This window comes from Neopsephotus bourkii, unplaced genomic scaffold (assembly GCF_033783945.1).
Source record: "Neopsephotus bourkii isolate Nb327-2 ecotype Australia unplaced genomic scaffold, CSIRO-AGI_Nbou_v1 NB_1189, whole genome shotgun sequence".
In the NCBI taxonomy this organism is placed as follows: Eukaryota; Metazoa; Chordata; class Aves; order Psittaciformes; family Psittacidae; genus Neopsephotus; species Neopsephotus bourkii.
This window is the reverse complement of record NW_026901674.1, coordinates 1,278,339-1,294,328: the sequence shown is the minus strand read 5'-3', so window position 1 is coordinate 1,294,328 and position 15,990 is coordinate 1,278,339. Positions and strand designations below refer to the sequence as shown.

General features: G+C 42.3%; 1 protein-coding gene across 1 annotated transcript; it reads right to left on the bottom strand.

Moving 5' to 3' along the window:
* Positions 1–1,158: 1,158 nt before the first annotated feature.
* On the bottom strand, positions 1,159–15,774 carry OAT (ornithine aminotransferase). Its single transcript, XM_061364116.1, has 10 exons — positions 15,632–15,774; positions 12,590–12,816; positions 11,401–11,625; positions 11,178–11,273; positions 8,526–8,653; positions 6,769–6,891; positions 5,592–5,720; positions 3,935–4,048; positions 3,024–3,168; positions 1,159–2,128 (listed from the first exon to the last, which is right to left on the bottom strand). The coding sequence occupies exons 2-10, from the start codon at positions 12,786–12,788 to the stop codon at positions 1,968–1,970; spliced, it is 1,320 nt and encodes a 439-aa protein (XP_061220100.1). The 5' UTR covers positions 12,789–12,816; positions 15,632–15,774; the 3' UTR covers positions 1,159–1,967.
* Positions 15,775–15,990: the final 216 nt, after the last annotated feature.

Genomic DNA, 15,990 nt, shown 5'->3' with positions numbered 1-15,990 from the left:
ACATAAAAGCCATGTGCACTTGTCTAGCACTGCTTGGCATTAGTGAGGGCATGGCTGGAGCAGTAATCACAGCAGGAGATCAACCAGGGCTCTGGGAAACATTCCTCCTCTGCAAAGAGCTGGAATTTTAAGCAGAGGAACAATGACTGAAACAAGCTTTAGGTATGTAAAAGGCCATTGCATAGAAGGAAAATAACCTGTTCTCTGCAGCCTGATCGACACTATAAATGGACAGCAGGAGAGACAGATGGAGAACATGGTGAGAGACTTGCTGACAGTAAGGACAGGGAGGCACTAAAACACAGATGGGTCTTATGCCCTCCAGCCCTTTCAGGCCATTAAGTAATAACATAGATGTAACTGGGGCAGGGGAACAGACCTGAGCATGTCCTTCATCATTGCCAGCCCTATTACTCTGCAAAAGTAAACTTTTTGGCTGCTAAGGACTTTTTGGGGTTTACCATTTTGGTCTGTGAAAGGACTCCAGCAAATGCTGTTGACATTATGGTTTCCTTCAGTTATTTCACTCCTTTTCAATCAAATTACCTAGGCGCAGCTTTTAGAAATACCCAACTTCCTAAGCAACACCTCTTGGGATACTTTTCTTATTCCTAAGACTAACAGTAACAATGATGTATCACGCCTTGCAACAGTGAGGCCTTTCCAAACTGAAATCAAGTCTGACTTTATCCACAGCAGATGAGCGCTCATTTTCTCTCACCCAAAGCAAGGTAGGGTAAACTGTTATATGCCCCTAACCAGCAGCTTGGATCATTTCCACAAACCAAGTTGCCTTTAAAACCCCAAGGGATTATTTACCACTTCCTACTACAAACATGTGACTGCATTTAATCCCTATGCTTGGCAAAGGGAACATTTTGCATTAACAGTGATTAATCAGGGTTTAGTCTCCGCTAAACCCAAGTCAGTTAAGAAATACAAAAAGCAACCTAGGACAGGAATAGCAGCCAACTCCACAATTTCATATGGAATACCACATTGGCAGCATCCAAAGGCATGGAAGTGCAGAAGCATTCACCCTGTATGTAAAGCACAGCAGAAGCTTCCACATAGAGACTGATATACGTACATAGACTGCAAAGGCAGCACTTGCTCTGTCTCTGGACAGAGGCAACTACGAGTTTCTGTGGAGCTTGCTTCTTTTTTGAATACACTCTGTATTATAATTGCACATTAACTTCTTTTAATAATGCAAGGCATGGTTTAATATAAACATTCAGGTTACAGAAAGTTTTATAACGGTATAAACCCGTCTGTCTGCTCAGATCTATTGTACAAGATTACAAAGCCAAACACTGAGGCCAGGCTTGAAAACAGCATCTCTTGTCATACAATCAGAATATTGTACATACAGAATACAGCTCGATGCTTCTCGATGCTCGATGGTTCTCCAGCATAACACCCAGGTTGTATTATTCATCCATAACACAAGTGCTTCTATCTTACAGGCACCTCACCAAGGGGCAGAAATGCCAAATACAACATTTTGGAGAGTGATATAGAACCACAGAACCATAGAATGGTTTGGGTTGGAAGGGACCTTAAAGATCACCTAGTTCCAAACCCTTGCCATGGGCAGGGATGAGGGTGCAAGATTACCCTTAGTAAAACATATATAAATCACACTTTGGCCAAGACTTTCAACAATTAACCAGATTTCTATAGATACCTCCCCTCAAACATTCTGACTTAACTGTTCAGTTGGTACACAACTAGATGAACAGAACCTCATCAAGTCTGGGAACTCTTTAAACTGGAAACTCTTTAAAATCATTCTGTATTTTCTTCAGACCTATTATAATTGAAGGGCATAGCTACTTTTGAAGAGTCAAGTCCTCTTGGATAAAAGGAACAGGAGATGCTTGCTTCAAGACCAGGCCTTCATCTCACTTATTTCCACGCAGCACCTTGGGTCAGTCAGCAGATACACTTGGAAAGCCACATGTTCAGAAAGACAGAATGGTCTTATGAATTATTTCAATGCACTCTCTAATTTCATCCTCCTTAATGACAAGGGGTGGTGCCAGCCGGATAATATCACCATGAGTAGGTTTGGCAAGAAGTCCATTATCACGAAGCCGCAAACACACCTTCCAGGCGTCGTAGTCTACAATTGAAGATAAACAGGAGACACTTAGAATACAGCACAAAAAGCAGCACAATTGAAGCATGTGGTATGTGGGGCCAGACTGTAAAATGCCGGCCATCTGGCAGTGAGATGAAGCGTGTTCACAAATGAAGCAGTTGCTTCTGAGCCGTCCCCTAGAATTTGCAGTGAACGTGCAAGACTGGTGCAGAACTGCAGTTTGTCTGAAGGGACTCACAAGTTTGCCTCCAGTACACTGAGTGCTTGCCTTGTAGCAATAAATTTAAAACAGGGAACCATGCGAAGCATTACATTTATGCCTGGATTTCAGCATATCATGTGCATGTCTTCTACAACAGCTCCCTGCAGCACTGTGTCACTTAGAATGTATTCAGAACAAGTATAATTGTCTGCTCTGGGTCCTACGCAGTTTTCTGATATAACTCAAGGTGTTAATTCCTAAAAACATGTTCCCAGTTGTCAGCTTTTTACTTCTTTGTACTCTCCTGGAATCATTGTACTCTTCCAGGTATCCTGGAAACAACCAACCTCAGCCAATCCTTCTATAATCTGGCAGAAACAAGTGTTCCAGATGTGGCCAGTTTTATTCTGATGAAGAGACAGAAGTGTATTTGTTGGGGGCAAGATTCACCCCAGGTTTGAACATTATCAAATCATAAAAGAACTTAATTCATAACACATAATTGTTCAGACTTATTTAGTAAAAAAAACCCCTAATTTTAGTAGCTCACAGTCACTTGCCTAGATTTTCAGTAGGTACTACAGTACTATAGCCAAGATCAGAATCCAGACATTATGCCTATAAACCATCCTCCTACTCCATTAAGATACTTTCAATTTAAGCTAAAAAATGTTTGTTCATGCTGTGATTGTGCAGTTGATTTTGTTTCCTTACCTTTGGTTTCCCGAATTACAATTGCATTTAATAGTCCTCTTCCTCGTACACAAGTTACAATATCTGATGGTGTCTTCATGAGCTCATTTCTTACTATATTACCCATTATTTCTGCATTTTTAGCCAAGTTTTCCTCTTCAATTACCTAAAGGGAAGTCAGATCTCCAGTTAACTGCAGGGCACTGCATTTGTTTTCTGTACCTTGCTGGAGTGGATAACTAAGGACATTACAACTGCTGAGCTGCTGTATCCAAAGTATTGCTGCAAAGGCTGCATATCCAAGCAGATTAGTATTAAGCCTTTTCATTCTTCTTCACAAGAAACAATAATCTCTTTGAAATTTTATTCTAAATTAACTGCTTTTCATTTGCTGTTATTTACAAGTAAATGATAAAGCTCTGAAGACTCTTAATCTGTCCAGGTCCACAGACTGGGTAATGATGAGGCTTTCAGAGTGACTTGCATTACATATAATCAATTATACAGTCACAGACTAATTAGAATATGGACTCTGTACAAGGCATTTTGCTAGCTTCTGATTGAGCCCCAGCAGCACATATGTTATCAATGTCACAGAGCAGCAGCCTCTGCAATATGGTCCTGTAAAATAAGCCAATTTGAAATGTCTTTGTGAAATTAGTGAAACTATTTTACTGAAACCTCCCTTAGGTAAACTTTGTCATTGAAGACATTGAGACCATAGGAACATAACAATTAGGACACATTCCCAGTAAAGACTTTAGCAGTTGTTTTGTGATCTGTGCAAAGTTAACCACTACCGATCCTCTATCCTTATTTAAAGCTGGATTTCCACTTGTAGCATAACAAGTAACATCATTTATTTAAGCAATGATCATGTCAGTGTGACACTTCTTTTCCTTTGGAATCCAAGTCTACTACAACACACAAACCTCCAGTGCTGCTATTGCAACACGGCAAGCTAATGGATTTCCTCCATATGTAGATCCATGTTCACCAGGCTTAATGGTCAGCATGACTTCATCATCACATAGTACTGCTGAGACCTGAAAGGGAAGGTCAGACCATTGATTTACATATATATTCATATTGTAATCTTACATATCTCTGAAGTATACTTTTCCCCAGGGCTCAGGAAAGGATAGTTTTCACCCTGTGGTGATAAATTACATTTACATTCCCAGCTCTGCATAGAGGAGTGTATCTGACAATCACATTACAGCCTAATCCCTTAAATACACTTAGCTATAGTGGTGACATTAACACTGAAGGGCATTTCTCCAAACTGAATATTATTTCAAGTTTCAGCTTCAAATGCTCTGTGCAACAACTGAGAAACCTCCAATCAGCCAAAATCGTTCAAGGCATATTGTAATTTCCAACCTAATCAGCAGGAATTTATATCACTCCAAGAGGATAAAAATCAGTCACGTGGGCATGCCAAGCAGACAAAAGTTATTCACAAATAGGTTGATAATGTATGTTTTAACACACATTGGTATTTTCTTTCCCTTTGCAGAATTCACCTTGAAATAATCCCAGCAAGACTGTGATAAATACTCTCCAGAGAGAGTACAACAGACTAACAAGTAATTCCAGACTGAAAAGCTAACCACTGGATACTTATTTTCCTGACAGGATAATATCAAACTGAAGAAAACAGAGATCAATTTTTCAATTAGTTGACAAGGGCTAGAAACACCTAAAAAAATGCCTAAGAAGATGGCATCTCATAACTTGCCAACCTAGCAAGTCGAGTATTAACACAGCAAGTTCAGGATACCATATAGACATTTCAGCTATAAAGGTAATATAGATCCTGTAGTTTTCATATGTATCTCTCACAACTTGAACTATTTGGCAGCACTATTTTGACCAGCAGGTTGAAGGAGGTGATCCTGCCCCTCTACTCTGTTCTCATGAGGACTCACTTGGAGTATTGTGTGCAGTTCCGGTGTCCTCAACATAAAAAGGACATGGAACTGTTGGAACGAGTCCAGAGGAGGCCACGAGGATGATCAGGGACTGGAGCACCTCCCGTATGAAGATTGGATGAGAAAGTTGGGGCTGTTCAGCCTGGAGAAGAGGAGGCTGCGTGGAGACCTCAGAGCAGCTTCCAGTATCTGAAGGGGGCCTATAGGGATGCTGGGGAGGGACTCTTCATTAGGGACTGTAGTGATAGGACAAGGGGTAGTGGGTTCAAACTTAAACAGGGGAAGTTTAGATTGTATAGAAGGAGGAAGTTCTTTCCTGTGAGGGTGCTGAGGCACTGGAATGGGTTGTGCAGAGAGGTTGTGAATACTCCATCCCTGGCAGTGTTCAAGGCCAGGCTGGACAGAGCCTTGGGTGCCATGGTTTAGTGTGAGGTGTCCCTGCCCATGGCAGGGGGTTGGAACTGGATGATCATGAGGTCCTTCCACCCCTATGATTCTATGATTCTAATTGTCTCATAAATCATAGTTAATCTTGTAAACACTGATTTCCAAGTACAACAAACATCAGACTTATTGTTCTTCCAACTAGTAGACTTTCAGTGTTAATTACTTAGAAATCACTATTCTACAAATAGATACTTCTTTGTTTACTCACGGGATATAAGCCACCAGAAAGGGCCTTTCCGAGAAGAACTATATCAGGTCTCACATTTTCATGGTCAACAGCTAGCATCTTCCCTGTTCTGGCTAAACCAGTCTGTACTTCATCAGCAATAAAGAGAACCTTTAGAGAGACAAGGAAGAAAAATCCGCACATAAAAGGATGATTTTTAACTTCCATTCCCAACTCAGTTCAAATAATACAGCAGAATTGCACGCAGTAAGTGTAAGACCTTCCAGCTGCATTACTTTAAGTACATGAAGGTACTTCCTTTAGCTCCTTTAAACCTCCTGGAGACTTAAGTGTTCTATGAAATGTGAAGCTACCAACAAGTGAACATATTGTCCTCTCTCTCCGATAACTTTAGCACATTCTGTTCTACATAAGACATGGACACTGTCCAACCAATATCTGTTCGCCATATCACAAGGAGTAGGATTTCCAAAATGTTAGGATTCATCTATCTCTACTCCCAGTGCATTATTTGTGCCTTTGGAAGTTGAAGGACATGGAAATACACAACAAACATACCTTCCCACCCTTCCAGAGACACTGAATGCAAGTCTGTCTTTCTTCACTCACAGACAACAGTTATGGATCTAACACTCCATTTTCAAAACTAAACATTTCTTAGTACAATTCAGACAGGACATAATATTGAGAATAGGAGTCAGGACTGGGGCATGAAAGAGAATCTAAGAAAATGCTGAAAAAAGGACAAAATTATGAGACCTCTGGTCATCAGAGAATTTAAAAGATCACTCTTAAGCATATTTTCTTCACTGTGCCATTCTGTGACCCACTACTAGCTCTTGGTAACGCTTAAGCACTCCATAACAAGGTCCCTTGACAGCCATGGTAGACGCACTGCAGGAATTAGCTTCTCGCCTAAGAAACTTATAATGTGGAAAAACAAATGAAAAGTTAATATAAACTAAATGCAATTTCAAGAGCATTCATAAGAAACTTCAGTCAGGGACAGCAGCAAGAAAAATGTGCACTGCTAAGAAGTACTTTCGGGTAAGGAAAGAAGTCTCCCTCCCCTATTCCACTGAAAGAAAAGGAAATTATTAAATAGTACATGAAGTCCTGTACCTTGCATACAAGGATGACCTTACAAAACCCACCAGTGTGTAATGTTTAAGCCACTTTGTTATGGAGAATTCCTTACATTGTGTTTTGTACAGAGGTCCCGCACTCCTGTGAGATAACCTTTGTCAGGAATGACCACACCTGCTTCACCTTGAATGGGTTCGACCATGAATGCTGCTACATTGGGATCTTGAAGGGCCCGCTGTAAAAATGGACACATAAGGAAGACAAGAAGAAAAAGCTTTTATTAGGTCAAATCTAGAAGATATGGAACTGAATACATATAGCAGAACCTAGCTCTAAGCCTGGAGTTCTGCCTCAAGTGATAACAGTATCCATACCAGGAGTTATCCCCAAATGGCATGCCAGTTCCAACACAAAAGCCTGTGTTATTTTTGCCTTGAGAAATCAGTTGCTGTGCTTGCTTGGAAAGTTACAAAGCTTAAAAATTGCAGACTCAGACAAGCAGATTATCAGGGCAGCTCTTAAATTACCTCAGAAATACACCCACTTTGGCATTACCCCATGCAGGACAAACAGTTGCTCAATGCTTCCGTCAAACGCAAAAGAACGGTGCCTCTCCAGAACAGTTTTGTCACCTTAAAGCAAAGTCCATAGCTATATTCTTGCACCATCAAGTTCTAAAAGGTTTAGAAGTCCATGAGACTCAAGAGATATAGTGATTCCCAGCATGAATTTACTACATAATTTCTCAGTATGGCCCCATAAACAGAATGAATTCAGTCATCACTCTGACAGACACAGAACCCTGTTTCAGGTCTCCACAGCACATTATTCAAAGCCTTGATAAAGTTGGCTAAAAGCCACTAAATACTTACAGGGCTTTCACAATGGGCAGCTTTATGTAGGTTCAAATCTGAATAAGCTTTTCCACACAGCAACTATAATACACTGAGAGACCTTTGTTTCCTCTAACCAAACTCTAAGGAGGCAAGCATCTCTGTCTTAAATCCTCCGATCTCCACGGTGACTCACTTGTACAAAGGAGACCCAATATGCAGAGAGGACTAACCAACTCATCACTCAAGGAGACAAAGGGGAATGGCATTAAGCTGGAAAAGGGTAGATTTAGATTAGATAACGGGAAAAAATCTTCCCTGTGAGGGTGCTGAGGCGCTGGCACAGGGTGCCCAGAGAAGCTGTGGCTGCCCCATCCCTGGCAGTGCTCAAGGCCAGGTTGGACACAGGGGCTTGGAGCAAGCTGCTCTAGTGGAAGGGGTCCCTGCCTGTGGCAGGGGGTTGGAACTGAGTGAGCTTTAAGGTCCCTTCCAACACAAACCAGTTTGGGATTCTATGATTCTATTACCCAGATGATGGAAAAGTGGCAATGCCAGTGTTCCTAGTGCTTCAGGACTACCTGTGTTTGGCTGGAACCCTCGTCTCCCAGGTCCCAAGTCTAGCACCCTATGACTGCCGTCAAGCACCATCTGCCCTTTAATACTTTAGCCTAAATTATGAGGATGGGAAAGCAGGTTAACTAGTTTCAGAATCCAAGTCCTGACTTTGGAATGTATGCTACTGATGTGAATTCCCTTAAGTTGTACCTGCTGTTCTTCATTTGTACCTTGAATATCTTACTGATGTGGGAAATGAAACAGGTTGTGTGGTTTTCCTTTTACATCCTAAAGCAAAACTGAAAGCAGATTTTACACACATCTCCCATATGTATTGTAATATATATATTTCTTATGTCTAGATACATATATCTTAGTGTCAAACCACATTTCAAAGGATAGACTGATTTTCCTGCCTTGCTATTTACCAATGAGATGCTGTAAAATAATTGCTGACAAGAGAACAAAAATGGTCAAATACCTCAAGAGCTGGTAGGTCGTTGTATGGGATCACTTCAAAACCCGGCATGAAGGGTCCAAATCCATCATAGCTGGATGGGTCAGTCGAACTAGAGATAGCAGACATTGTTCTGCCCCAGAAGTTGCCAGCTACAGAAGAATAAAAGGGGTGAGTTTGTTACAAAACCAAGATGCAGAACAGTTTAGAGGACATCACACTTTCCATCTGGTAATGTGGTTTAAGAGTTGTCTAACATTAGTATATTAGCATCCTTCTGCTAATTGTCAGCATTTTATATGATGCCATACACTGTGTTGCTGTATCAAAAGCACATATCAACTTTTTAATTCACAAAGTTCAAGGAGAACCCATGTAGATTTACAGAATACTGTGGCATTGTGCTGTTTCCTATAGAAACATGAGTTAAAATGTCTAGGAACCATCTATCACCAAGACCATGACATATCCATTTAATAGTTCAGATAAGTCAACATACTCCCAGCTAACCAGTAAGAAGGTGCTTAACAAGACTAAGATTAAGGGTTCAACATCTTCACAGCATTCCAGTACTTTTCTTTCCCCCCTTATTTCTGTGTATGTAGCTGTGATCCCAGGGGCAAAGATTGCTCTCAATCTGCAGGAAATCCTAAAGTCAATTGTTACTGAAGCAGCCAGCTCTAGGCATCCCCTCTGTCTCATTGCCAGAGTAAACAGCATTACAGTGTTCACCACAGCAATGTCTCCTAAGGGAACAATCCCTGCCAAGCTTTGCTCAGTCACGTGCTTGTCACCTCAAGGTTATGTTAGAGCAACCCTCTGTATCCTGAAGCAAAGCCCTGAGGACTGCATTACTCAGAGCAGAGCAGGCTGGCTGCTGATGGCAGGCTCTCTCCACCTTAGCACCACTCCAGTCTCTGTGCTGGCTCCCTATCAAGCACAGAATCTACGTCAAGTTCTCCAGACTGATGTTTAAAGCCATATTTTGTTCTGACCCAGGCTACCCAAGAGGGCCTTTCTTCTGCCAAATTGCTGGCTTAGACAAGAGGATTACTGGGTTTTTTTTTCCTAGCTACTTGGCACATAATGACATATTGTGGTTCAGGGGACTGGATCATAAAAATGGAGAGCATATCCAGCTCGTCAAGATGAGAAAGCACTTACTAAAAATTAATTGCATGAAGAGCAAAATAAACTATATGGAAGGGAAGGAGGGAGAAATATATTTGTTTAAAGAATTCCCAGAAGAAATAAACAACCACCTCATCTATTTAATCCCATAAACCATAATGTAATCTTTAACTATGAATTGCAATTTAGAAATGCTGCCTAATCACAGTTTATGGTTCAGGTACTATAGATACCAACAGTCAAAACCAGTATTTGCAGCTGGACCAATTAAAAAGAAGTCAGTATTTAAGTAATAAGCTTTATTCTGGAAGGTTTTATAAAATACAGAATCACTGAACAACATTAGAATTGACAAACATACTTCACTTATAACCAAAACCACCAAATGTCAGTTATCTGAATTAGACATTTATTTATTTCCCTAATAAAGCACAACAGTCTCTTCAGAGCAGGTAACTTCTTCCTGTTAGACAGCCAAGCAGAGCAGGCAGATAAAGGGCATCAGATACTTAATCAGGATTTTCCAGGGCCCCATATCTATTTTAGCAACATTGCTTTTACTGTCATTGTGTGATCAAGACTACAGTATGGCTTTACTGGGTTAATGCCAACTTCTCAAAGACCTTAAGAACGTGGAAGAAAACTATTGGCAGTGAAAGCCTAAGAAGGAAACAGGCTTAACCCTGATGTGAAATCTGTGAGAAGAATGAATTCACCAATTAGTGACACCCAAGCAGCAGTTAAAGGAGCGTGGAGCACTCAATGCACTTCCCAGGCATTCAACCTTTTTAGCTGTCAAAAATGGGTAAGTAGTACAAATAAGGTCCACTTTAAATACTCAATACTGTTTATAAAGCCTTATCAACCACCTTACTAACAACAGTTTCCTCCCTGGATTTAAGTTCACTGTTGCATTTCCCTTGCAAAACCAGACATTACCAGCAGTTCCTGACACAGCACAACTACCCTCATTGCCTCTTGATGCGTACACCTCCACAAGGGAGAGGATCTGAAACTGATTTGTCACAGGAATTATACTCACATCTCTTGCTTTTACAGTCATATAAGATCACAGGATCATTTCTGTTAAGATCACATGTGTTTCTTTAAGGACATTACATTAAAAAAAACCCAACAAGTTTCTAATTCATTGTAACTATTCAAGGTTAAAGCCAAATAGCCAGAAGCTTAGGTAGAATGTTTTGTCAATAGAATATATTTTAAGACTGAACTTCACAATTTAGGAGGAGGCACTTGCCTAATCCTAAAGTCCTGCAAAGACTCTTGTAACCACAACAGAATCACCAACTATAGGTACGTGAGTACAACATAGCCTGTTAACAGCTTGAGAACTTAGCTTCCATTATTAAAATGCCAAAGGTTACAGAAACCTTCAGCAGACTTGGTTCAGTGACAAAACTGAAACATTAAGAATGCTGCAAAGTACTACAGCTATAGGACAAAAAGTGCTATATGCAGTGGCTGGAGGTGTCTTCCTCCTCAGTACATCCAGTACAATTAGAACTCATAACACATTTTACATACCTGCAAAAATAATTTTTGCTTTGTACTTTGGAATTCCTTTCACAGTGTATGCCCACTTCCGAGCCAGCTTACAGGCAGTTTCTCCAGCTTCCACTCCTAAAACATAAAGCAGAACCATTATCACACTTGTATATGAAACAGGTCACTAATACAGAACCAAATGCTACAAGACCATTGAATCTCACAGACAAGAAATACAATGGAAATAAAGTTATCTTTTTACCTGTGTTCATTGGAAGAACTTTGTTATAATTGAACATTTTGGTGACAAACTCCTCATATTCACCCAGTACATCATTGTAGAACGCTCTGGATGTAAGGGTCAGTTTCTCAGACTGAGTTTTCAGAGCATTCACGATCTTTGGGTGACAGTGGCCTTGATTAACAGCACTGTAAGCACTCAGAAAGTCAAAATACTTTCTACCTTCAACATCCCACACATAAACACCTAGGAAAACAAAGGTATGGTCAATACACATAACAGAAGAAGACATGAGATAATGCTAAAGGGTGGAAGCTGAGAGCTACAACACAACCTGGTCAAATATAAATGGTATTCTTGCTATTCGTTAGGCTTATCTGAAAGGTCCTCTAATTAGAAAATAATCAATTGACAGTGGAAGGTTGAGCAACAAATTAGCACAGTAAAACTAAATGCCCAAGGAGGAATCAAGAACAGAAGCATTTCACATGTAAAGCTGCGGTTCTACTATGTTAGTAAGTAATATCAGAGTATTACTTCCCCTCCAAGTCCCTGTTTTGCATCCTAAAATGTAACTAAAGGATATTTTTGTAAGAGGATTAATAAGAATTGGAGGTCATAAAAGAAAGAACAAAACCGACAGAACCCAAAGAGTCTCAAAATTTAAGAGATGGTCAGCTCTGAGCTGTCAAACTGTGTGCTGAAAGTGAAAAACTATTGGGTCAGTATGCTGATAGCATTTCAGTATAAACTCATAGAATTTAACAGGCAGAGAACAAAGTTCCTTTAAACATAATTAAAAGATCAGAGCAAGAACAGTACAAAAGGACTAAATAGGGTTCCAATGCACCTTTTCCTCTTGACATGAGAATTAAACCTCTCCACAGAAGGTAACAGAAGAAATAGAATTGCTTGAAACTTTCTTGTTGAGTTATTATGAATTATGATCTGAATTATGAACTTAGACCTCTATTTAGATGAATTATTTCAGAGACTACAACTTTATTAGGCAGCTTTATGCATAATGATCCAGTTCTCTAACCAGCAATTAGTCTTTATTTCATCAACTACCTCAATTCCATCCCAACCCCCAAAAAACCCAAAGGTTCAGAAATTGATTAGCTCAACATCATTATGCCATGATCCCATCCCATCTACACACACTCATCATCCCATCGACACCACCCAGGGAAGAGCCTAGATAAAATACCTTTTCCTTTTTCCAGAGCAACAGGCAGTGGGTGATAATTGTGGGCACCATATTTAGCCTCACGTTCAAATATGAACTCGGAGGATGGAGGTCCTTGAATGGTTTTCTTAGTAGCAACTGAGGTGGCAGAACTGAGCGAAGCATGAACACTTCGACAGAGAACAGCGATGCTCTGTGAGCGGGTTAGCTTGGAAAACATTATTGACTTCAGGGATGCTGCTATAGATCTGGGGGGAAAGAAAGAAAGTTAATCATTAGCACTAAGAATACTTCAGGAGAAACATATGACACGATTGAGGTGCTTTTATTGCCAGGTTACAGGTTTTTCAATTCTTGTGCAATTCAATCGAGCTCTTATGAAGTATAAATGAATGCAGTAGTAACTTTAAATAAGTATCGGTTTCTGTTTTAACATACACTTACAAGAACATACACATAAACACTCAGCAGCACTTTAAGACCATCAAAAATCAGATATTAATGATTATTATGGCATCTTGTATTTTCTATAGCAGAACTCTGTGATTTCCCCTGAATCCATAACCTTGTACTGGTAACGTCTAAGGATTATCTAAGAGCAGAATTTCATGGGACAAACACATTTCCTCCTGTGCCTTCACCTCAGTCAATGTAAACATAGGTATGACAGAAGGGAAACTGAGCTGGCATTCTAAAAGCTCTTCAAGCAAGCTCTTCTTACAGCACCAAGTACTGGGAGCAGCACAGAGCCCCTAAGGAAACCACAATTGCTTTAACAAGGGCAAGAGTTCTCAAAGCTTGAGTTCCTAGTCTTGCAGAGCATCACACATAAACTGGCAGAAGATGTAAGGCTCAAAGGAAAATCACAGATTATAATGACAAGTACTTTGATTATCAAATGTAGACTCTTTTGTCACATACTCTGTAGCAAACTGAAGAGTTAAGGAGCCTTGATACTGCTGCACCACCCAACAATAAAAGCATGCTGTAAAACTTAACCAAAATATGCTTATTAAATATCAAGATGAGAATGCTATAATATATTAAATATAACAGAAGCAAAGGCAGAAGCTCTTCCCTGTGAGGGTGCTGAGGCGCTGGCACAGGGTGCCCAGAGAAGCTGTGGCTGCCCCATCCCTGGCAGTGTTCAAGGTCAGGTTGGACACAGGGGCTTGGAGCAAGCTGCTCCAGTGGAAGGTGTCCCTGCCCATGGCAGGGGTTGGAGCTGGATGAGCTTTAAGGTCCTTTCCAACCCAAATGGACTCTATGATTCTGTGAATGCAAGGATGATTTACTCAAGGCTGTTGTTATTTCAGGCTGCTTGCAGAGACAAATATTAAGTCATAGATATTTTCTAAATTTATTTTGGAAAGGGTCTGCACTCTGGGTGTGTCACATTTAACAGAGGGGCATTTCTTTCAGCACAATCCTCAGGTATTACATTGCTGCTCCTCACTTCTAAGCAAAGCCAAGCCAGGAGACTATTTACTGCATCTGCCAAAACCCAAGTCTTTAGGAAGCATCAATAGTCTCCATTCCAGCAAGGCATGAATAGCAGCTTCACAGCTCTGGGCATTTTACCAGCTATCATCACCGTTGTTATATATTAGCTGTTTGTGTTAATACTTTAAGATTTTACAAATAAAAGAGACAGATATTTCTCTGTGCAAGAAAAAGAATTGACAGGAACTGAGCTCAACTAAGCCACTCCAATTTACAACTTGCTTAACTCCCAAAATGTAACTGTGCTGCGATATCCAGGCCCCTGGCACACCTCCAAGGCACAGCAGATAATTCTGCCACAGGCTCCCACGTTTTTGGAGACTCTCTCATTCCTGAAATGAAAACTACAAGGAAATGAAGCTGCCTTGCTTCAGAGAGCGACTGTTCTGCACGACGAATGACAGACCGCTAATACGAGGTTCTCCTCTTACTGTGTTCAGGCTGGAAAATACTAATCTGAAATGATCCAAAGGTTTTCCCCTCTCCTTGAGGAGAAACACCCTCAAAGTGTGCTAGTGAGGTCACATCATGTTAGCTGAGGTGATTACATGGAGTAGGGCTGGGTGAAGCTGGGAATTATGGATGTATCTAGAATGAAAAGGTGAAGAAGAATTCAGTTTTGATGGTCAACATGAGAAGGTGAACAGAAGTTTTGGGATGGAGGAGAGGCACAATGAAGGGGGGGGAAGAAAGAAAAAAAACCAGACTGTGAGGAAGTGAGAAATATGATCGTGCACTGCAGCACGCAGTACTGGAATCAGAAGCCAGGGTGTTTCACCAAGTGGAAAAGGTCTTGCATCAGAATAGAAAAGCTACACGAAGCACAGCTGTAAAACATACTTGAACCATTTTGCTCGACTGTTGAGCAAGAACATCCAGAGAAGCACTGTGCCTGCAGACCCCACGGAGCAGCTGTATGCACCCCATCTCTGACATGCACTGGAATACACCCCAAGCTAAATGGCATGCATTATCAGATACATGAAAACCATTCAGGTTCATGTTGATACAGCATGCCACGCTGCAGCCTTTACTAACTCAAAGGGGGTGAACGTTCAAGAGCACAAGCTATAGCAGGAGGCCTACCGGTCTAGACATGCCAAACCACCTTTTCAGACCACACCACATCAGAAGCAGCCCGGGACGTAGCCCAGCAGACAAGAAAGAGTAAGAAACCCAGCGCTGGAACACCAGCACCCTCTCGCCATCCCCTGGCCAAGGCCGCTGCAAAGGTGTCACGGACCGGAGCAGCGCTGCCAACAGACACAAAGAGAAGAGTGACGGTGGAGGCTTGGCCTCCCCATACCCCGGCCACATAGCGACAGCGGCTCTGGCCTCAACGCTGCCCGGCGCTGCCGGCCCCGCCGAAGGGCCCTGCCCCGGGAAGCAGCCGCAGTGGGGAGGCCCGACCGCTCCCGCCGCCTCAGTGACGGGGCCTCTGCGGCCTCGGCTGCACAACCGCTGTCCTGCCGCCGCCGCGGGGCGGAACCCGGGGCAAGGCGGCACCGCGGGAGGCAGGAATCGCACCCCTCAGGCCGGGTGCCCCCCGCCGCGCTGTACCTGGTGGTGCTTCCGCCGCGGCTGTTGCTGCTCGGCCCGTAGCCCGTGGCGAAGAGGCGGAGCCGGCCCGCGGCAACTGTCACCGCTCCTCGCCTAGCAGCACGCCCCGCCCCGCCGCGGTGACGTTCCCGTCGCTGCCGCCTCTGATTGGCTACCGCGGATGATTGGCAGCCTCCACCCCCCGCTCTGCCATTCCCCGAGTGGCCTCACCGGCCCTCCCACCCGCTGCCGCTTCCCATTGGTGAGACCGCGAGCACACCCCGTGCTCAGCCAATCAGGATGGGACGCCGGCACACCCGCGCGCCAAGGCACCGCCCAGTTGGCCGCCGCCCGCCTCCTCGCCTCTTCCAGCAGGCCGG